General features: G+C 42.9%; 1 protein-coding gene across 1 annotated transcript in view; it reads right to left on the reverse strand.

Annotated features, from left to right (window-relative positions):
- HADH (hydroxyacyl-CoA dehydrogenase) overlaps positions 1–21335 on the reverse strand; it is a 45854-nt gene extending 24519 nt beyond the window's left edge. The window contains exons 1-2 of the mRNA XM_074342628.1: positions 21084–21335; positions 780–908 (exon numbers count right to left, since the gene is read on the reverse strand). Of these exons, the coding sequence (XP_074198729.1) occupies positions 780–908; positions 21084–21215 (261 nt within the window). The 5' untranslated portion in view covers positions 21216–21335. The remainder of the gene's footprint in view (positions 1–779; positions 909–21083) is intronic.
- Between the last annotated feature and the right edge of the window lie 1460 nt (positions 21336–22795).

The raw sequence follows: 22795 nt of genomic DNA on the forward strand, positions 1-22795 counted from the left end.
GCAAATTTTGTTATATGTACTTTACCACAATAAAAAAAAATTCTAGGAGGCAACGAGACACACCACTGCGGATACCTGAGGTGAAAAACACAACAAAAACTATCTGCACTCTTCTCTACCTGTATGGAGAGAAATTCCAGCTAAACTCCAAGGAAATTAACCTTAAGCAACTTTAATAAGGTGACAAAGGTAAACAAAAATTCACTTGGGTGACTTCTGCAGTATTTCTAATTGCAAAGGTCCAATGAAAAAGAGAGCAAACTAGAGTTCCCAGCCTCCCAAGAGTTCCTCACATTCTTGTTCTTCACCTGCTGCTGGAAAGTGAGAATGACTCTCCCTATTTCCCTTAGGAAGTACATCATTCATAAGCATAAGACATTATCTAAGAAATCAAAATCTTCTCTCTAAATACAAAATTTACTATTATCATTTTCTTTTTAACTTGCAAGTATAAAAATTATCTTCGTGTTTCTTTCTCTTCCATCTCTTCCTATACCAAAATAGGTGTTCTTCAATTCCAAATTCTCAGCAGACAGAAAGTTCACTACCTGCACAAACTTTCTCTTCAAAACCTACCCAACAATATGGTCAGTTACGTCTCCTGTTCTGCCATCAGTCTCCAAGGAGTATTTAGTGGTTATGTTATTCTACTGGCCTAAGTTATGGGGAAATGAGTTTTACACAAACAAGCTGAAAAAGCAAGCAAAGGTCAGAATTCCCTCAACAAATGTGAAGTGGTCAGAGGACTGGTCTTGAGGACACTGATAACAAGAAATTACCTTGGGATTTTCTGCAAACTTCTTCTTGGCCACTCTCCTAAGGCTTTCCTCAATTCCCTTTCTAGATTTTGCCAGGATGTCCTCCGTTTGGTCCACCAACATTACTGTGTGACCAGTTGCTGCAGCAACCTAGAGCAAAAAAAAAAAGCAAGAAAACATGAAAATTAAAAAAAAAAAAAGTAGAGTTTCATATTCCACTTGAACTCTAACACAATTCCACTCAAAATACTGAGTAAACATAAAAATAAGCCAACATTAACTAAACACACACTTCTTGCCAGTTACTGCTCTAAACCCCTAACATGGATAACAACAAATTCTCAAAACAACCTTACAAGTTTAAGAAATGTGCCCATGGTCACACACAGGTAGTCAACAGAGCTGGGATCAGAATCACGCTTCTGAAGGCCACACCATAACCATGTCCCTGTGCTGTGCTACACAGAAGCCACTAGCCACATGTGGCTATTTCAATGAACTGAAATTAAGTAAAATTTAAAATTCAGCTCCTCAGTTGCATGAACTCTATTCCAAGGATTCAACAGTCCATTCACAGAGCACCTACCCCTTCCCTCCCCCACCACTCAATCATCTTTTTTCCTTAGAGCTGGAACATCTTGTGCAGCTTGACCCCTCAGTGCACCTCTTCTACAGTCCTTACATCAACAACAGGTAAGACTTTAATAATCGTGGCAAAAAGACTCATGTCCCCAAGGGCTAATCAGCAACAAGACTCCCATGACAGTAGGTCTCTGGCCATCAGTCAATTTAGAAGGACAATTCCCCTCCCTTCCCCTTGCCAGCCCTGACTGAATCCTGAGGGCACATCAGTGAGGCTGCCCCAAGTTCACACGGCGCCAGACTGGTTTAGCCACAATCAGTGAGAAGTCAATCCCCACTTCATCACACTTTGCCAACAGCTTTGGCAAAAACTGTGGAGTGGGTGAATAATTTTTTTTTAATATGTCATGAGGTCATACCACAGACAGGTGTTGTACTCAGTTCAAGTCATAAGTAAGAAGACACACAGGACCTAGTACAAACACAAATGATGCAAGATGCCAGCACAACTGAGATGTCCCTCAGTGCAGAACCCCCACAGAACAACTGGCCTTGGAACTTCTGTGGACCAAGGGTGGGCAGGAGGGGCAGGTCAGTAAAAATGAGCCTGCCCAGAGACAACAGTGAAAAGTAGGACTAAACTATCACCATGATGTGATTTTGAAAACCAGGCACCTAAAAACTCAAAAGTGAAAACCAAAGAGGAAAAGAAACAGAAACAGAAGAGCAAAAACTCAAAGGAGAAGAGGTTCAAATCCCAAAGAAAGATTTCCAAGGAACACTTCTAAAAATGATAAGACAGGCTTTCACTGGAAGTTAGCTACAACAGCACCTTGGTTTCTCCCCGAGAAAGCTGCACGCGGGGCTGCAAGTCTGAGCCTGTGGGGTCCGTAGGCGGCATCAGCACCGCCAGCGCCCCAGAGCCTGCCTGGGAACCAAGAGCAGGAAGCGCTGCCAGGACCAGGGCCGGAAGGTCTGATAACCACAGCAGGGCAATGGGAGTAATGGGATGAGTTGTCTTAATAAGAAGACAGAGGCAGCAGCAAACCTGCCCCGCTGGCAGAAACACAGGCTGCAGGCAGCAGCGGGTCAAAGTAAAACAATGTCCTGAGAGGAAAACACCCGTCAGTCCAGACCAGGTTTCTCCCTAAGTCACAGCACACCTAGGCCCACTGTGCCAGGGCCTCAAGTCACTGGACACAGGTTTGAAACTTCAAGTCAATAAATTCAACGTGAAAAGGCAGGAGCAAATTTAGAAACTGTGCAGAAAAGGCAACATGGTGGGCCTGAAACTGTTATCTTCAGGAAGGCTCTTAACGAGTGTCTGGAAACTTGCACTAGAAGTGGGTCTATGCTCACTGGACCTAAACCGTTTGTGCACTGTGGTTTACGCTCACACCTGCCTTCCTTCTGAGAGCCAGGAATTTTGGTACTTGCCAGGCAGAGAGTACCTATGTGACCAATCCCAGTAAAAACCCTGGGCTCTGGTTCTCTAATGAACGCCCCTGGCTGACAACATTTCACACGTGCTGCTAGAGGAATTACGTGTGTCCTGTGTGACTCCAGTGAGAGAGGACTTGGGAAGCTGGCACCTGGTTTCCTCTAGACCTTGCCCCATGCGCATTTTCCCTTTGCTTTCATTCTGTATCTTTTTGCTGTAATAAATTACAGCCATGATTATGACTATATGCTGGTCCTGTGAGTAATTTACCAAACCTAGAATAGTGTGGGGAGATTTGGTGAGGCAGTCTGACACAGAAACTAAGAAAATAAATTTCAAATTCCAGGCGCAGCTGGTGATAAAACTGAACTGCACTTAGGTGGGTACCCTGGGGAACAGCCAAAGAGAGGGGTGATGCCCATAGATGGGGTACATCATCCGCAAGGTGGGGGCAAGCAGAGGTACTGGCTTGGGGACCTTCCATTTTTGTCTTGGCTCCTCTGACAGTCCCTCTGGAATTAACACAAGTGATTTTCACCTTGTTCCTCTTAACCTCTGACCTAGGTCATCGTTTGAAAAGGCCAGACAGGATTCTTAAGATTCCTTCCTACCCAGGTCCCAATCCACTTTCCCCACTTAATCTCCAGCAGGCATGACTCAGGCTTTTTTGCTCAAGGGGCTGGGGAGGAATATTCAAGGACAAGATAGTTGTACAAGACAGTGCCAAAGCTGAAGGGAACAGAGACAAAAATAGAAACAGCGAGGACAGTGTCCTTTTGCTTAGGGACTTTATAATCCCACTGAGAAAACATAAAGGAAAAGAAAACAGCCGATAATATAAGGCTCCACATGTGCAATGGCAAAGAAAAAACAAACTGCCATGGTGAAGAATTCTGTCCAGCAGCAGATCTCAGAAGGCTGGATCAGAGGCGTACACCTAGAATAAGCCAACTTCCCAAAGAGTAGGCATTAACCCTAAAGAGGTGAGGAGAACAAGGAAAGGAGGGGGCATCACGCCTTCTCTCTAGAAAGTCACTTTCAGAGTCGTTATAAACATGTTTGATGGGGTAGTCACAGGGCATTTCTGGTTATGTTGCAGAGAAGCCATAATGCTATCCTTACGATTACTTTCTTTTACACTACAAGCAGAGCCAAACGTAGAGCGGAAGCACCCTCAAAAATCAAAGAGAACCAAGAGAGACATGCACTAATAAAAACACTAAAATTCAACCAAGAAAACCCCTGGCCAAAAAAACATTTTCAGCCTAAATGCTGATTTTCCACGCCTATCCAAAGTCCTCTGATAAACTCCCCCAGCTGCCCCTGTCTCTGCCCACAAGGAGACACTGCGCAATTCTCACTGCCTTGCTTCATCTCCAGCACACTGGAGACGACACATTATGCAGACACTGGCCAAAACCCAGCAATTAAATCAAGGCTCTCCAGGCAACATTCTAGGAGAGCTAAGTGCACATTTCAAATGACCATGTTAAAGTGACTGAGTGTGTAAAACGTTTGTCCATTTTCCCATCCCAACAGAAGCACAGGAGGTGCAAGGAGGAACAAACCTCAGAGAGGAAGACAGATCTCTCCCCATGTGTCACCGATCATATCCTCACTCTGCAAAACTTCCCTCAGCCCCCTAGAACCTCACTGGTCTAAAAGAGGCTGTTTTTGCGGGAACTTAGCTCCATTTTTTTTCCCTACCTCAAATGACTGGAGCATTTTCTATAATTTTGGGCTCTCTAAAATGCCTAAACTGGTATTTCTGGTCTAGTGAGTCAGCAACAATTGTATACTCTAAATAGCTATCCCTTTAAACACTTTCCACTTCAGATCTTCTTCCCTTGGTTAACTCAAAAGCCTCAGGAAAAAATGAAGGAAATCTTTGGTGTAGTCATTCCACAGACATAGACAGAAAAGGGCATTCTGGTTTACACCCAAAGTGGATACGGTTAGAACTGAAAGGAGAAAATACAGGCAAAAAAGAGAAATTTAAATTCTCGAAATATTTTCCATTTTATGGTGAAGCTCTTGGTTGCAGGTCACAATCAACTGCACAGCAATAAACTTATATTAGAGCACAACTTCAAGAGATTTCAAGTTACAGCAGCATTTTCATTCTACCCACCTACACAGAGCAACCCAACCTGATGCTCGAGTTCCTTGCAATCATTTCTTGCAGACACATCCAAGAGACACAAGGTTGGCAACACCTTGAAGGCAACTTCCTGTCCTATTCATCTTTGCAATCCCAGTGCCTGGTCCATAGTGAGCATTCAATGTATATTTGTTGAATAAATAAATGATCAAACAAACCACATCTAGCCTACTGCCCAATAGGTATTAGATGCCTGATGAAATTTCCACAGGATGAGTCCAGTGTCCTTTGATTCTATTAATCTACTCCCAGTGGGGCTGGTATCCCTATTCTACTTCTGTGTATCTGAATGGGCTACCAGCGAGATGGAGCAGGATGCAGGCAGTCTGTCCTTGCCCTCGTGCAATCCACGTCCAACCTGAAAGCTGCACGACTCTCAGCCCAGACTGGCTCAATAAGCTGAGGCAGCCTTAGCCATCACCAGTGGTTAGTTCTTCATTCATGGCTTCAGCAACACACTGGTTTGAAAGCTAAAAAATAGAACATGAAGTGCTGTGTTTTTCTTAGAAGCCAAGAAATTATACTGAGGTATACAAACAATCTGGACAGCAGGGAAGCTTTCAAATATACTGGATGAAAAATGCAGATTATAAGAAAACGTTTTCCACCAAATGACCAAAGGTCACCAACAAAAAATTGGCTCCTCAGAAGAGAGCACTTTGGAGCTCCCACCCCAAACCCTGTGCTCCCCTAGGGAGGGAGGGGAATCACCATTCAGAATGCGGTGCTGCGCATGGCTCCACATTCATTCTCTTTACTGACCGCTGCCTCCTGCTGACTCAACAACAGCATTGTGCCTGCTCTAGGCTCTGGGGTAAGGTGGTGAACAAAATAAATCCCCTGCTCTCAGAGGGCTTTCACTCCTCATAGATTACTCCATTTGATCTTCACAACAGCCTTTAGGGTAGGCACCGGAAGAGTAAGCGAACAAAATCCGGATGTGGCCATGCTTTGAAGCTGGGGCTGCCTGTACCCAGAGCTCAACCACTGGCTGTTCTTGACCCCGAAAGGCATGGCTGGGTCCAAGGGGAACAGTCTGAGACAGCTCTGAGCTAGGCAAGGGCCAGACTCTGGAGCCCATCTGCCAACTGTGAGACAGAAATATTCCTGAACCACCACAGGCTGCTTCCTCATCTGTGAAAATCGGACAACAGGGTTGTTGAGAGGATTAAACAAGTGAATACATGTTAAACACCCAGAACAGTGCCTGGCATATCACAACAGCTTAACAATTTTCTTCTAGACAGGCCCCTTCCTCCTTCTGCCAGTGTCCAAGGCCTAATACTGATCCAGGTACAGTCTCCAATGGTAAGTTATTTTATTTGGCTTTTGAAAATATAACTTCTGGACACTAATGAACTCATCTACAAAACAGACTTGCAGACATAGTTAACAATCTTATGGTTACTGGGGGAAGAAGGGTGGAAAGAGGTAAATTTGGGAGTTTGAGATTTACAAATATTAACCACTATATATAAAAATAGATAAAAAAAACAAATTTCTTCTGTATAGCACAGGGAACTATATTCAATATCTTGCAATAACCTTTACTGAAAAAGAATATGAAAACAAATATATATATGTATATGTATGACTGGGACATTATGATGTACACCAGAAATTGACACATTGTAACTGACTATATTCCTATTAAAAAAAAAAAAAAGAAAAGAGAAAATACATTTGCTGATCTCACAGATTGTTCCCTTTCTAATTTTCATTTTGTGGTTTTCCCTTCTGCGCCCTTCCATTTTTACAAACAGGCTGGGATCTCTCTTCATTTAAAAAGAAAGTTAAAAAGCAGGGGCGACACCCACAAGCTTCCTTAGCCACCTGAAGCCAGCCTTCGCTTCACCACAGAAGTCCTTCAGTTACTGGGGGGCACAGTGGAATGTGAAGCACATGTTCTAAAATTGAATGTCCTAGGTTTAAACCCTGGCTTAGCCAGTGACTGCGTGACTTTGGGCAAGTTATGCAGCTTCTTTTTCTGTGATTTCCTGATCTGTGATAAGGAATAGTAACAGTACCCATCTCATAGGACTGTAGTGAAAATTAAGGAAGTGAATGTGTTTAAAGTGTGCAGACCAATGCCAAGCACAGAGCAAGGTGCACAACGCTAGTTAGCTGCCAGCCTAGTCACTACACTTGGCGCTCCCACTTTCTCCCCAGCCACGCAATTCCTAAATCCAAGCGATGTGACTTGCTCCACCACCACTGCTGTATGGAAGTACAGATAATGCATCAATGGTCTTCCAATTGCTAAAGCCAAAGCCTGTTCCTTGGCTTCATCTTCTGATTTTCCATAGCCCTACACACTGCCAACTAAGCCTTCCTTTTTGAAAATCTCCAATTTCTTCTCTACTTTTTATCTCTATCTGTTCCTTTTAGCCAAATCAATTCTCTTAATCTTCTCAGCCTCTAAACAAAGGTATCCTTCAAGGTCCTGCTTTCAATATTCTTTTCTTCTGTCTTTATATGCTTTCTGTCTGGAATCTCAATCACTCTCATAATTCCAACTGTACCTGAAACCAACGTATTCTGTCCTAAGCTACAGTCAACAGCTTGACCCTAAAACTACTTTTCCTTGATCTTCATTAATGGTACCACAATTCTGAGAGTCACGATTTGCTGAATACTTCCTTTTTTTAAAAAAACCTCAACTCTTAAGTACATCCAAAGAAATTCTATCCATCGGTCAAGGCCCATTTCAAAAGCTACTCCCTCCATGAAGTCTTTTTCCAAATGAATGCCCTCTTTTCTGTTTTGAAACCTTAAAGCTAGATTTTCACTGTTCTCATCATGCTGCTTTACACCAAAGTCAACTGTGTCATGTGGGTCTTTGTCGTAGGATCTCTGCTCTTAGATTTGAATCCACTGATGGCACACGTTGACCTGGTTGTTGGATCCCCCAGCACTGATCACTTGCATGTGGTGGCTGTCCAGTAATAAGTGCTCAACAACAAGTGCCTGGAGCGGAGGGACCTGAGCCCGTGCTCTCCTCCAGCCACAACGCACTCCTCTCTCGCACTGCTTCACAGCCCCACACCCCTGCTCTTGGGTTCCCCCAGCCAGAGAGCTGCTTGAGGGAATCCAACTCATCCTTCATAATCCAACAGAGGCTCTCCCTCCTTCAGTGAAATCTCTCCCAACCTCTAGCAGAAGTAGTCTCTTGTCTGCACCTCCGCTGATTTACAGATACAGCAGATCTTTCCTGTAGGACTCCAAACACTGAAAGAAAATAGCGTGGAGCTTGTGTGAGCCACCAGCTACCAACGGCTGCCCAGTTACATGATGGCAGCCTGAACCCCAGGATGTGCATACAACAGATAAATCAAAAATGAACTGGTTGTAAGCTATTTCATGTTGTAAAATTCACGAATTTCAGAATAAAGGCCATTATCCAACAAGTATGTAGGAGAAATTCCAGATGTGAAAGGTAAATTAGACATGGAAATCTTAACCAACACTTTTTTTTTTTCCTTTCAACACTAACTTTTGATGATGAACCCAAAATAATACCTAGATACCTTTTCCAAAGAGCCACGGCATCATCCACTTCAGAGTCTGAAGTTGTTACCACAAACCCCAATATGGGGTAGTTCTGGCACACTCCTAACTGCAACCCAATGAGAATTTCCAGTAAATATAAACTTTATATACATATATGTAGTACTGTATATACATACGCCTTTTTTTAACATACTTGTTTAACATCCCTTTTTCCTTACCGTGAGAAGATATAGCCTATACATCATACCGATCTTAAGCATGTAAAAGACATACCTTAAAGTAAGGTATTTAAGTTGCTACAACTTTCATCTGTTTCAAGTGACATCCCAGATATAACAAGCAGGCGATCTGTGCCTTTATCACAGTTAGTTGTTCATACTTGTTCTTCTTCCTCTGGACAGTGAGCAACTCACAGGCAGCAACCACATATTACCTTTCACCCGCCCCAATGGCTAGCACAGGGGAACACCTAATATTCATGAAAAGAATGAATGAATGGTAGACCTATTTTTTTAAAGCCTCAACTTGTAAATTATCTTAGGAATAAGTTGTCAAAGAATTATGACCGGTTTTGTTGCTAGAAACATTTTATAACAAATTTTACATAACCAAGTTATTTTAGAATTATAAAAAACTGCATTACTAGTTTGAAAAGGATAGGGAAAAAGAGCTAATAACTGGAATCTTTAGTCAATTACCAAGTGGAAAAAAAATGCCACAAAAGTGTCTGTTATTTTGGTGAGCACTGGTGGTTGAGATCCCAGGCAAAAGGGGAACTGGAGAGCAACTGCTGTGTAATATGACCACCCTGTAATTTCAAAAGTGGATTTATGCTTAATTTCCTCCAGCATGTCAATGTATCCTGTATCATTTATCAAAAGGGGCTGTGGGCAAGGCCAGAGGCCTGCAGACCCTGTGTTTGTGCCCATCTCTGAGGGGCTCATGTGCAAGCCAGGACAAGGATGGCCACAGACACACAACGTAGGTTTCCCTCCAACATAGGTTTCTTCTCTATCATATATATTAGGGAAAGTTAGGCACCTTAATTTCTGAACTATTGCAAGGTCAGAGAGTGGCAAAGTATTTATTATTCAGCTTTATTAGCTACAGATAATCAAGATCATCAATTTTTAGAGCAGGAAGATCAGTGTGGTAGCTTTCAAACTTTTAAGCCATGAAATCCCTTTTCCTAAGAATGTATACAGAAGAGCCATATATAAAACACAGGTCAGGGAACAGGGGTTTGGGAACCACTAAGGAGATTCACTGAACCCCTACAGTCCATCAGGGCATAGTGTAAAAACCTCTGATCTACTCACATTCATTAGGATGGCTATTATAAAAAATAACGTGTCAGCAAGGATACTGAAAAACTGGAACAGTTGCACACTGCTGATGGGTAAAATGGTGCAGCCCCTGTGGAATACAGTGTGGCAGTTCCTCAAAAAATTGAAAATAATTGCCATATTATCCAGTAATTCCACTTCTAGGTACATACCCAAAAGAACTAAAAGCAAGGACTCTAACATATGTGTAGACCATGTTCATAGCAGCATTGTTCCCAAAAACCAAACAGTATAAGCAGTCCACGTGTCCATCAAAGGATGAATGGATAAACTAAATGTGGTATGGACATGCAATGGAATACGATTCCACTAAAAATATTCCAATGTAATTTTATTCTTTAAAAAGGAAGGAAATTCTGACACATGCGACAACATAGATGAAACTTGAAGAGTTTAGGTGAAATAAGCCAGTCACAAAAGGACAAATAATTGTACGATTCCACGTACATGCAGTCTCTAGAGCAGGCAAATTCAGAGACTGGAAGTGGAGCGATGGTTGCCAAGCGCTGGGGAAAGGGGAGATGGGGAGTTACTACTTAACAGGTATGTACTTCAATGCCACTGAAATGTATATTTTTAAGTGGTTAAAGTGGTAAGTTTTATTTTATGTACTTTTTACCACACACACACACACACACACACACACACACACAAACCTTAATTTACTGAGAAAAGAAACTAAAGCAAAAAAAATACTCCTAAGATCACACACAGGCACTAAAGCGTTCTATCCAAAATATAATTCTGTAGGAGATACTTCTGTCTATATTACTAACGCCATTAAAGTTTTCAACAGCTCCTCGTGAACACAGAATAAAAGTTCCTACACATGGCAAACAGGGTCCTCCAGGAAAGGGATCCATCTCCTCTCCAGACACACTGTTCACTGTTGCCTGTTACTCCAATAACCACAAGGCCTGTAGCTCTCCACATCTGCTACTGCCTCTAACCTCCATGCCTTCTCCCCAGCTTCACCACAGTAACCACGACTGAGTATCACTTCCAGATGCTTGGCATCCCCACCCCAAGATCCTCTTGGCCCAGGCACACCCCTGTACACCTCTGCATGACCTCACCACTGCATCCACCATGCTGTATTATGATCATTTGTTTAAGTGCCACATCCCCTACTCCAGGCTGCTGACTAAATGTCATTTACCTTTGTCTGCTGAATAAATAGACCCAGCCTGGCTATGGTGGGCCCTCAGGAAATGCTGACTGAACAAATACATCTGCTGGAAATGCCAAGATAAAAGTAGGTCTCCTGAAGGTCCAGGGCTCTTTTCACTGGGTGGCTTAGGGCCTCCCCCCATAATGTGAAAACATTTACACTGGAGTTCCGGTTTACAATGCACCATAGGAAGATCCTGAACTCACCTCCTCCCACAGACACACTGAGTCTACAGCTACACGTGGAACAATTTCCTCTTTAAAAAACCTAAAGACGGGCTGAGTGACAAGTTTTTACACAACAAGCAAAAAAGAAAATCACATCAAGGTGCAAGGTGAGGCTAGGACACAGTCTCATCATAAACCCTAACCCTGGTGCAATGTCCCACCCCCAGGAGGGATCTTGGAACCCGAAGCTTCTCCCTGAAGAGCTAAGGGTTCGCAATCACACTGAACATTCCAACTTTGGGGATGTATGCTTGACACGACCCCCCAGAACACCTGGCTATGAAAACCAACAGGGCTCTTTCACCTCACCAGACTCCAGCAATCTGAGAAGCTATACTTAAAAGGCTTGTGTGCTGAGATTCACACCCCAGGGCCCAACTCAGAGGCAGCTGATCAGGCCAGGTTTAACGTAAAGGAAGCCGACCTGCTTATACTAAAGTGTTGGCCTGAAGAGCCGGTATTTCATTTAACACACACATCTAGAAGCCTGTTGAACACTTTCCAGGGATGGAGACTGGTGGGCACCATCTCTGCACTCTCCCTGTGCCATGCTCCAGAGCACCAGAGTCTTCTGGTGGGAGGCTTTTGCACATTTCTGGTGTGCCAATTTTTGTGGCTGCTGCCTAGGGAGTGCCTCTTGATTGCCTGGCTCTGGAAGCCAGGTGAGCTTGCATTTCTGGCACCATGGGACTGTAATAATTGGTGTCTCCCAGAAAGGAGTTCATACGCTTGTCTGGTGCCCCAATTTTTGCTACTGCTGCCAGGGGACATCGCTACATTCCAACTTTTGGGATGTATGCTTGAAATGACCCCCAGTGGGGCCTATGTTCATAGGTTCCACAGGACTGTAACCAACATAGAAAGAGTTCTTCAACAGCTACCAGAAAACAACTTACACACTCATCTGAAGCCCCAATTTCTGTGTCTGCCACTCAGGGAACACATCCAGATCACCTGGTTCTGGTGGCCAGACAGGCTTCTGCTTGTGGTTCCACAAGACTGTATATATTTGGACACTTTTAAAAGCTGACGACTGAGGGTCTGGCTTCCAGTCACCCTGAATCTAGATGCTGATTCTCCCCTTTGGGACAGTTACAGGTCTTGGCACATCCTCAACTACTGAGAGCTATTGAAAATACACCAGTTGCTTGGAAAAGCACAGGGTTTGAGAGACAATCAGGAGCTGAGGCAGGGTTAAATGACAAGGTTCATTTCCAACATGAAGCCACTCCTTCAAGACTGGGAGACGTAGTTGTTTCATCGACTGTACAGAGAGTCAAGCAAACCAAAGAAACAAAGGATTATGTTCCAAATAAAAGAACCAGATAAAACCTCAGGAAAAAACCTTAAAGCAGAGATAAGTAATACACCTGATAAAAGAGTTCAAAGTAATGGCCATAATGATGCTCACCCAATTGGGTAGAAGAATGGATAAACACAGTGAGAATTTCAAGAAAGAGATGGAAAATAAAAGAAAGTACCAAACAGAAGTCACAGAGCTAAAGAATACAACAGCTAAACTGAAAATACACTCTAGAGATTCAACAGCAGACTGGATGAAACAGAAGAGAGTTCAGTCAACTAGAAGACAAGGCAGCAAAACTCAGACAACCAGAGCAGCAAAACAAGAAAGAAAAAACTGAAGACAGCTTAAGTATATTTGACAACATCAAATATACTGACATTCTCATTATGGTGTCCAAAGGAAAAGAAAGAGAGAAAGGGGCAGACTTATTTGAAGAAATAATGGCAAAAAGCGTCCTAACCTAGGGAAAGAAACAGACATCCAGATCCAGGACGCCCAGAGAGTTTCAAACAAGAAGAACTCAAAGAGACTCACACCAAAACGCATTATAATGAAAATGTCAAAAGTCAAAAATGATGAGAAAAAATTGACGTAACATTGTAAACTGACTATACTTCAGTTTTTAAAAAATGAGGATAAAAATTTTAAAAGCAGCAAGAGAACAACCACCTGTTACCTACAAAGGAACCCCCAGTAAGACCAACAGCAGATTTCTAAGCAGAAACTTTGCAGGCCAGAACGGAGTGGCACAATATATTCAAAGTGCTGAAAGAAAAAACCTCCAACCAAGAATACTCAACCTGGCAAAGTTATCATTCAGAATGAAGGAGTCCATCACCATTAAACCAGCCCTACAAGAAATGTTAAAGGAATTTCCTTAAGCTGAAAAGAAAGGGCTCTAATTAGTAACAAATATATATATGAAAGAATAAATTTCATTGGAAAGGTAAATAGTAAAGGTAGCGGATCAATTATTTATAAAGTTAGTATGAAAGGTTAAAATACAAAGGTAGTAAAAAAGAAAAATAAGCTCCAGAATGGGCTCAAACTTGAGTTGCTATCAAAGTAAAATAGACTTGCTATAGATACAAGTTGCTATATGTAAGCCTCATGGCAGCCACAGAGAAAAGTAAAAGCCAATGCAGGGAACTGGAGAAGATATTAATCAGAATCTATAAACATTTCCTACAAATCAATTAGGGAAAAAAAGGACAACACAACAGAAAAACAGGAATGAAATTAACAGCATGTTACTAAGACTGTATCTAAATGACCGATAAACATGAGAAGGGGCTCGCCTCACTAGCAAGCAGGGAAATTCTAATAACTGTACAATAAAAAGTCACTACCCCCACTAAAATGACTAAACTTTAAAGAAACAGCAATATAATCCTGTAGAGCAATAAGAATCCTCATACCCTGCTGGTAGAACTGTAAACTGTACAATCACTTTGGAAAAATGTTTGACATTATCCACTGAAGTTGAATATATTCATATCTTGTGATCTAAGAGAAATGTGCACATATGTTCATCAAAAGACAGGAACATGACGGTTCATAACAATGGCGCTGGGAGGGCTAGTTCCAGCAGGTCTACAATTAGCTCGAGCTGTTCTACTAAAGTTCCTGTATCACAATGACCCCTGGTGAAGGCATGAAATCTACTGATTCATAGCACTACCTTCCAACCATTAAGTCCAGAAGTTTCGGGGAGGGTTTATACCAGCTTATCAGCATTGTTTACTGATAAGAATGATACTGATGATTCACACTTAGTATGACTTTTAAAAATTACATTATTAAGTGCTCTTACTCAGAAAAAAATTTCATGAGTCTTAGATGCAAGGAAACCAATCACGCTAATTCTTCTCAAGTTATGCAATGAATTATTCCCAACTTCCTGAGGAGATGGTAGTGGAAGCGTGGATCACAAAAAGAAAGAGGCCTGTTTTCCTCCTCTTACAAGATGTTGTTTTTTTCAATAAACAGGGGGACTCTTCCTGGCACTTTAACTCAGGTGCCAGTAATGTGACTCAATCCATTGAGAACTCTTGTTTTATATGACAGTGACCTACACACTGTAAGACCTTGAGAACAAGCAGTCTGCAATGGAAAAAATTTATTTGAAGGCTATGCCCTCAGCTCCATGACTTCCCCAGCCTGGGTGGAAAGCAGGCTTGGCAAGAGAGAAGTATTTTTAGACAAGGGTGCTTCAGAGCTGTAAAAATAGGCCAAGTAAGTAGCACATTTATCAAAGCCACCGAGTACTCCAGCCACAGGGCCAAGGAAACATGCCAAGCCAAGGCATGCTGGATTTGTGTATTTTTGCAAGCGTATCACCAGATCTGAAGCATAACTTGAGTGGTGAATTTGTGAGAATTATATCAACTAGTCCAGTGAGGTGTCTCATATGCCCCTACACTACAGAAGGGCTGCATTTCATCGCTACTACATTCTCTCTAAAAAAAATGCAAGTTGTATGAACCCTCTGCCACACTCGAATTCTGACTTATTCCCAATCCCCAGAGTAGGCGCTCCCCCTAGAGTAAGTACACTGAGTCAGTGGTCTCCACAAGGCTGCTATGCCTTGGCATCGCGGCCTGCCTTTGGGTTCTCATTATTTGGTGCAGGGAGGGAAAAAGTTATAAATCACTTGCATATCTCAGAGCTGGCAAGCCTGCGTTTATGTTTATCTCTGGTTGTGCAATGCCTTAACTCTGCCGTCAACACAAGTTGTCTTAACTTCACCAATCAGAAAAAGGGCAATCTGTTGAGACTTCTGAGCACCACCGCCACCACCAAACTAACTGGTTTGTTCTTAAAACAGTTAAGTTCATTGGCTGGCCTCTTTTCTTAACTTGGACGTTTATATTTTTTGAAAAATGTCTAAAAAGCCAAGGAAATGTGCCTCCATTTTTAAGTGACTCTGTTAAATACATAATTAACAAAAAAAAAAAAACCTCAATAAGCATCTGGGTTTGGTAACGAAGAGAAAATAACTTCTCCCCCTGGACTCCCCACTTCCATGTCCCACAAATTCTTGAAAAGCGATGGGCTAACTGGACATGTCAGTGGCATGAACCAGCTCTTAGTAATATTCAAAAATCTCTGAAAGATGTTGCCAGGATGGACACTTTCTGAGTAGAGGGAAGAGATGCAAATTCAAACTGCTCTTTAGGGAGATTAGTATGGCTGTGTTCATTAGAATGAGTGGGTTTTTTCTATTAGATTTTGCTGAAATAAACCAATTAAGAGGCTTCCACACCAATTCAGGTATCAATGCCTTGTCTAGAAATTACAAAGGGACGAGCAGGGCAAACAGCCCTCTTCAGAGAGGAAAGCCTCAGAACCTTTTGCAGTAGGAGGACACTGTGACAGCGCCCCATCTTCAGAGTCCATGAAGTGGCTGGAAGAACAATGGCATTCACAGAGGAGGACACTCTCTGGGAAAGCTAGAGGGAGCACATAGGTCTTGCCAGGTGAGTTTGAGTCTATTATGGGCAGAAAGACGGTAGCAGAGGGTGGAGATGACCAGCAGGTGACTCTAACTTTGAATCTAGAGCTGAGGAGAGGTCAAGCTGATAGCTGTTGATTCCAGATTCCCGCAAAAGATCCCCTTGCCCATGGAAGCCACATTTCTCCCCAAAGACAGCAGAGGCCAGATGTGCAGGCAGAACTGTGCTTCTTTCAGTCTCTGGGATCTCCAGCCAGCAGAGCAGTAATCGAGAGATCCAAATTCCAGCCCAGCTCTGCCTCTGATCCTTGACCCCAGGTGCCATCTCTGCAGGGATGATTATTATAATGATCATATGCAGTGACAGAGACATTAAAGCACTTTGAACAGAATAAACTGCCACATCTGTAGTGTTTTCTAAGTGCCAGGCTCTGTTGTAAATGCTTTATGAGTATGAGCTCACTCTAATACCCAAATACGAGTAAACAGAGCACTAAGATTATCTCTCTCAACAACGCACACAATTACTCTTAAAATCTTCAGAATTGTTTGAACTCTCCATAGCTCCCTGTCTTATCTTCAAAGACAGTTAAGAGAATCTAAAATAAGAGAAGTTATGACTGGATTAGAGCTGATGGGTCTACATAAAAGCAGCTAACATTTGTTGAACAGTTACCACTGAACACGGTTCTAGTATGGTTCTACGCACTTAGCTCATTTATCTCCGAGAACACTGAGAAGAGAATCATTACTCCCTGATAAGAGAAGAAGCAGAGAGGTTAAGTGACTCGCCCAAGGTTCCCATAACCAGGATAGGAAGGGCTGGGCTCCAAACTCCAGCAGGCACCTCACAGCCTGCTCACTTTTCAAGCGCTAGACCACCACTCACTGGAAATTATAGCATTGTTAGCATAACCCTGGGGAGACACAGAACAGAGAGCAGCAGCGTTGTCTTCCTGTGGTCCCAGGAGAGCTAGGCAGTGCGGTATGTGCCTAAAGCAGGTATGGGGAGGAGGAGGAGGAAAGGAAATGAGAAACTCAAGAAAGGGGCAGGTAACAGTGAAATGGATATAGGACTTGACAGAGGAAACCCAAAACCTGACGGAGGTACCATTTCTGCTCTACAATATCCAAATATTCCATGGCATTCTTTTTTTGCCTGTAAGCCTTACCTCCTCTACAGTATCTCCAGCCACACCCCAAGCCCAAGGACTAATATGCTTGACAGAGGCTGACTTTATTGTCCCAATACATCAGAGAAGAGCCCAATAGGACAGGAAATGAGCAAAGGACTTCCTGACAAACACACATCCCATACCCTTGAGGACAAAGTTAACACCTGGGAATGAAACTATCCCCTCCATAAAGAACAGTCAAAAGGAGCGCTTAGAGCTAGGTGACTGTGCCAGGCTCCTGTGATCCTGGAGCTTCTCCAAGGCCACTGCACTGCTTTCAAGCAAACTTCAACAGAGACATACTGGCTGTACCAACAGAAAAGAACAAAACTAAACAATACAAAGTAACTCTGATCACTCTTCTACGCAGCTTCAGAAAAGTCAGACTTAGGGACAGGAACAAGAGATGGGTCAACAAAGTCAGTGACTCCAGAGAAGCTTTCCGGTCTACTTAAGTCCTCATCAAGCACTGCAGGGTAACACTCAGGGAAATGCTCATTTGTAGCTTAGAATGTGCACCACCCCCAGCCCACTCCCTGCCTTGTTTTAACAGCCTAAGGTGCTCTTCTCAGGAAAAAAGTACACATTTTGCTCTTTAAGGGGGACCAAAAAAAAAAAAAACTTTGGGTGAGAAGAACCCAACTCCAATCCCCTACAAAATACAAACTCTCTCACGTCCTCGGAGAAGTGCAGTGCACTAAAAGGAAGGTTCTGTCAGAGGCCTGACATGCCATTCCCAGGAATCCCACTGGCTCCTCCCCAGCTATGAGCTCTGGGCTCCTCATATGAAAAAAGGCAGTGCACAAAGCAAAGACTAGACTCACAAGTTGAAGAAATGCACAGCTAATACCTCTCTTCTCCTTTTTTTTTTTTTTTTTTTTCTCCTTTACAAAGCAAAAAAACAACCTGTCCCCCATTCAAGGGTCATTTACTGCTGGAAGCTTCTTTGCTGGCCTAAGTATCTGGCTGAAGATACATTAGCAATCAGACCCAAGTCAGAAGTATCTAACGGGCAAACACACAAAACAAGTTAACCTTACTTAAATATTAACCTGCAGTCTAAGGGATTTTTTTTTAAATTTAAAACAAACAAAAGAAATGACAGGCAAAGCAGATACTCTTGGAGAATACAAATGTACAAATGGCCTGTGATCTGATGAACTACGTATAATTGAACACAGACCTCACTTGTCTTAAATTGCCTAATTGCTTGAGAAATGTGTCAGGCTCCCACAAAATCTACTTAAAATTTTTTTCATCTTACTCAGCATGAACTGGAACATATGGCAAAAATGATAAATTTTAAAAATATTAAAATTGTAAAGAGAACTACACCTTGACTAACACTAAAACTGCTTCAGAAAGAGTTCAAGAAAGTGAAGCTAAATATGAATTAGTATCATAACTTAGATGCTAGTTTGTGCTTGTGTTTTTAAGGCTTTACTGAGGATCAGTCGTATGAAGGGAGGAGGGTAAAAAGTGTCTTTCCTCTTCAGAGGTCCCTGAACAAACTGCAGTGTCAACTGGCACCTGCTTTCAAGATTAAGGAAGATTGAACAGAATCACAACCACTATTCTCCATCTAAACATTTCAGGCCTACCACCGCAGCAAGGATCAGAGATGCGCGTGGTACAAGGGAAGAATGACAAAAGGACAAGGCTAACTTTGATGGAGGTAATAACCCGGAGACAGCTAACATTCTTGAGCTCCGACTAGATGCCAGACAATGTGCTAAGTGCTTTAAGTGTGCTAATTCATTCAATCCTCTCACACGCCTAAGAGTCTAGTACTAGTCCTACCTCAGAGGTTAGTGAAGGCCAGAAGTAGCTTCCCTTGTTAACAAAACCAACGTGAGACAGAGCCAGCAATACGGGCCATCCCAATTCCCCAGAATGAACTGGATCCAATCTACAACACATCAACTATTTAGTCTGCAGCACTCAATAAGCCAAGCACGTTGACCCTGTGCCAAAAGCTACAATCAAGAAGCATAAAGAATGAAGCAATACTGCCTAGAACTGCATGCTGCAAGGCAGAGTGCAAAACCTGCAGCTAAACCCCTGAAACCAATTGGCTGACAGTGGCACAGAAAGATGCTCTGCAGGAAAGCATGGTTCCCCTCCACAGGATCAGAGTTGTCAGTTACAGGGGTTGAGGCTCTTTTAAACCTTATAAAGTAAGGACGGAATTACCATTCCCTATCACTGTCCACTATTTAAACTTCTGGTCTTTATCAACTTCTTAAATGATAGTTCTATTATAATTCCAAGCTGTGGGGTAAATAGCTCTCTTTCAATCCTTAGGTTTCAAAAGGCACTCCCTGGTCCAGCTACTCAGGGAGTTGATCTACAAGTCTGAGTTCCCATCAATGTCAATCTCTTCCCTACTTTCTCAGATGAAAGCTCCAATACCAAGTCCATAATTCTAGGTGCTAACTCTGTGCCTCTTCATATAGCACAACACCCTTTTTTGGTCAATAATGGGTACAGTATTCCGAGAACTAAGCAAGCTGAATTTGTACAAAAGGTGAAGTGACACCTTCTACTCAGTTTCTAATCCTCTTCCACTGATGTCTTTAAGGCACCATCAACAATAGTTTCTGAACCCATTTCCTATATTGTTACTGGGGGCTTAATATCTTGTCACTAAGATGATGTTGAGATGTTTTTAAACAAATACACTATTTTATACCTGCCCACAACAAACTCACTCTCACAGCACAGATTTGGGTGGAGCAGGGAGATAAAAATACAATCAAGCTAAACCTTCTTTTGAGTATTGTGTGTGGAACATTCATGTTAAAGGGACTTACGCCTCCCATCTCACGAATAATAAAGATTACGGGGACACCATAAACTAGCAGCCAGCACATGTACACAATAAACAGAACAGTATGTGTCAAACATGATCTGAGAAGAAATGGGAGACTGTTAGAAGGATACAACAGTAATGAAACAGATTTTAGGAGAAAATGCAATCAAACTAATACGTTGCAAAGAACTTGCAGGGTGGGGAAAATTAAGATACATAATAACAGAAAAACATTTTTCTAAAAAGCAAGCATAGAAGCATGGAGTTGACTGGAAAAAGACACTAAAAAATTAAACTCTTTCATGACTGTAGCCACTGAACTTGAGTACTCTCCTAAGAAAAATAAATGCCTCCCCTGTCCAACAAGTAAATGCTAGTATAATCAGCTAGGCTATGCCAATCACGGTTCCCCAATACGAGCTGTAATGTAACCTCAAAAATAAATAAATAAATAAATAAATAAATAAATAAATAAATAAATAAATAAATAAATAAATAAATAAATAAATAAATAAAAATACAACTATCACAGTAGCTTGATAATAACTGCACAGCTGACCCTGAATCACTGCTCTACTGGAACCAGGCAGAGCCTTTAAGATGCACCATGAGATCAGCGACTCCTTCCAAGTCCTCAGCCCTTTACCTCTTCCTCCCACTCTCCCCAGAGCCAAAGGTCACTAGGTCAAAGACGCCTCGCGTTGCAGCTGTTGGAGTCTCAGCGCCTCACGAGCTCCGATTAGATAACTCTACAAAAAGCTACAAAAGTGCCGACCATCAATACTATCCTTTGTAACCCTGCAAGTAAAGGAAACATTCGGAGAAGGGAGAGACCACTTAGGACAGTAGAAAACTGCTGAGAACAACTGCAGAACTATAAAAAACAACAACTGATAAAGTTAAAACCAATCGCAGAAAACTGAAGCTCGGCCCAAGAACACCAGATCTTTGGGAGTGTGTAGACTCACAGGCCCAGAAATTTCAACTACACGGGGGAGGGACGGAGTGGAAATTCCCCTGGCCTCCCCTGGACGCTGGCCTCCCGGCGGGACAACCCTCGCCGGGTCGTGGCCCTCCAGCGCTCTCATGTCAGGGTGGGCAGCAAAGCGAGCGAGGCGCGCTGCCCGCCCGGCGGCCCACCTGGGCGATGCCGGCGCCCATCAGCCCGCCGCCGATGACCGTCACGTGCTTGATGATTATTTTCTTCGCCGAAGCCGCGGCGGTGGACGAGGAAGACAGGGAGCGCACGAACTGCCTGGTTACGAAAGCCATGGTGCACGGGGCGAAGGCGACAAGAGGGACTAAGCCTGGCGGAGAAGGCAACAGCGCGCAAGAGCTGCAAACCGACCTCTGGGGGCGGAGGCCCTGGCTGCCCTGCCGCCCCGCGCGGTCGCGGCGTCGCCGTGACGTCCTAAACGGCGGGGCGGAGACTTGCGGCCCGCCTTCCCCATTGGCGGAGGCCGCAGGGACGACGTTCGAACGTCGGAGCGCGGCGTCCAGGCCCTCGTGGGCTGGCGCAGGCCCGGTCTCCGCGGCGGCGGCGGGGCGGGGTGGCGGCGGGGCGGGGCGTTTAGCGCTTGGGTCTCATTTCAACTTTACACTGCTATCAATACAGTGGAACCTGTGGATAGTTTAAGGCCAAACAGCAGTCTTTGTGGAATGGAAAACCTGGGAAAGGAACGTTTTTCAAAGTAATGGAAGAGGACACCAACTAGGCCAATCTCCTCCCTCTTGTGAATAATTTCTAGCTACTGTAACTTAGTAATACGTAATTGTATTAATTTATTTACTTTCTTTCTTAGAAAATAATAAAAATAAGGACACAAATCAGCGTCCAAATTCCGTTCCCTCCTATTGGAAGTAACTTTCCTAGTGAATCCTGTGTTCATCATTCCTTTGCTTTGATCTAATTTTTTTTATCTAGTTCTGTAAAAGTATGGGAGACGCACTGTTGAGCACTCTGTTAGGCTTGTGACATTACTAAGGAGATCATTACTGGTGGAGAAGGCAGTGTCACATCCAAATAAAGTCCATTAAGAGCTCGAATTTGGCAAATGCAAAAACCTGTTGGACTAGAATTGGAAAAGGAAGGTTACACAGAGAAACTTAGTAACTTGATGAAATGAGTCCATTTGTGAAGACAAGAGAATTCTAAGCAGAGGAAGCAGCACATGCGAAGGTAGAAACATAAGAAAATGTTGCCACAAAAAGAAGGTGAGGAATTAGGTGTGGTTAGAGGTGAACCTATGATGGTAGATTAGGAGGTTGCCTAGATGATTCTTTGGTAGATTGTAATTTTTCATTCTGATTTACAGGTTGTGTCTAATGCAAGGCCAAACACACTCTAATTATAGTGTTGTCACTATATATATATATATATATAATTTTATTATTAATATATTATTAATATATTAATATATAAATATATTAATATATATATTTTAACTGTGTGTAATGTAAAATATAATGCCTGAATATTTGGCACCTTTTCAGATCTCTGATTTGTTTTCTTCAGAAAAGAAAGAATAATGACCGCAGTATTTTTTTAGCAATTCTCAAGTCTGAGGCCATCTGTATTATGTAAAGGTGCGGTGTAAAGAAGCACTGGAGTGAGAATTAGGAGTCCTGGCTTGGTCACTGGTGTGCATTATGACTGTCTGCAGACATCCTCGCTGGGCTCCAGGGTCCTCGTCTATCAACAGAAAGGGCTGGACAGATAACTTTCCAGCTGATTGATCCTGAGAGTCTCTCATTTACACTCTTCTGAACCAGGAGGGCCACACTGCCCTCTATTCCTGCCCAGTCCTGGTCAGATGACAGTTACAGTAGAATCATTCTTTTGCCAGAACTGC

Source organism: Camelus bactrianus, chromosome 2, assembly GCF_048773025.1.
Source record: "Camelus bactrianus isolate YW-2024 breed Bactrian camel chromosome 2, ASM4877302v1, whole genome shotgun sequence".
Taxonomy (NCBI): Eukaryota; Metazoa; Chordata; class Mammalia; order Artiodactyla; family Camelidae; genus Camelus; species Camelus bactrianus.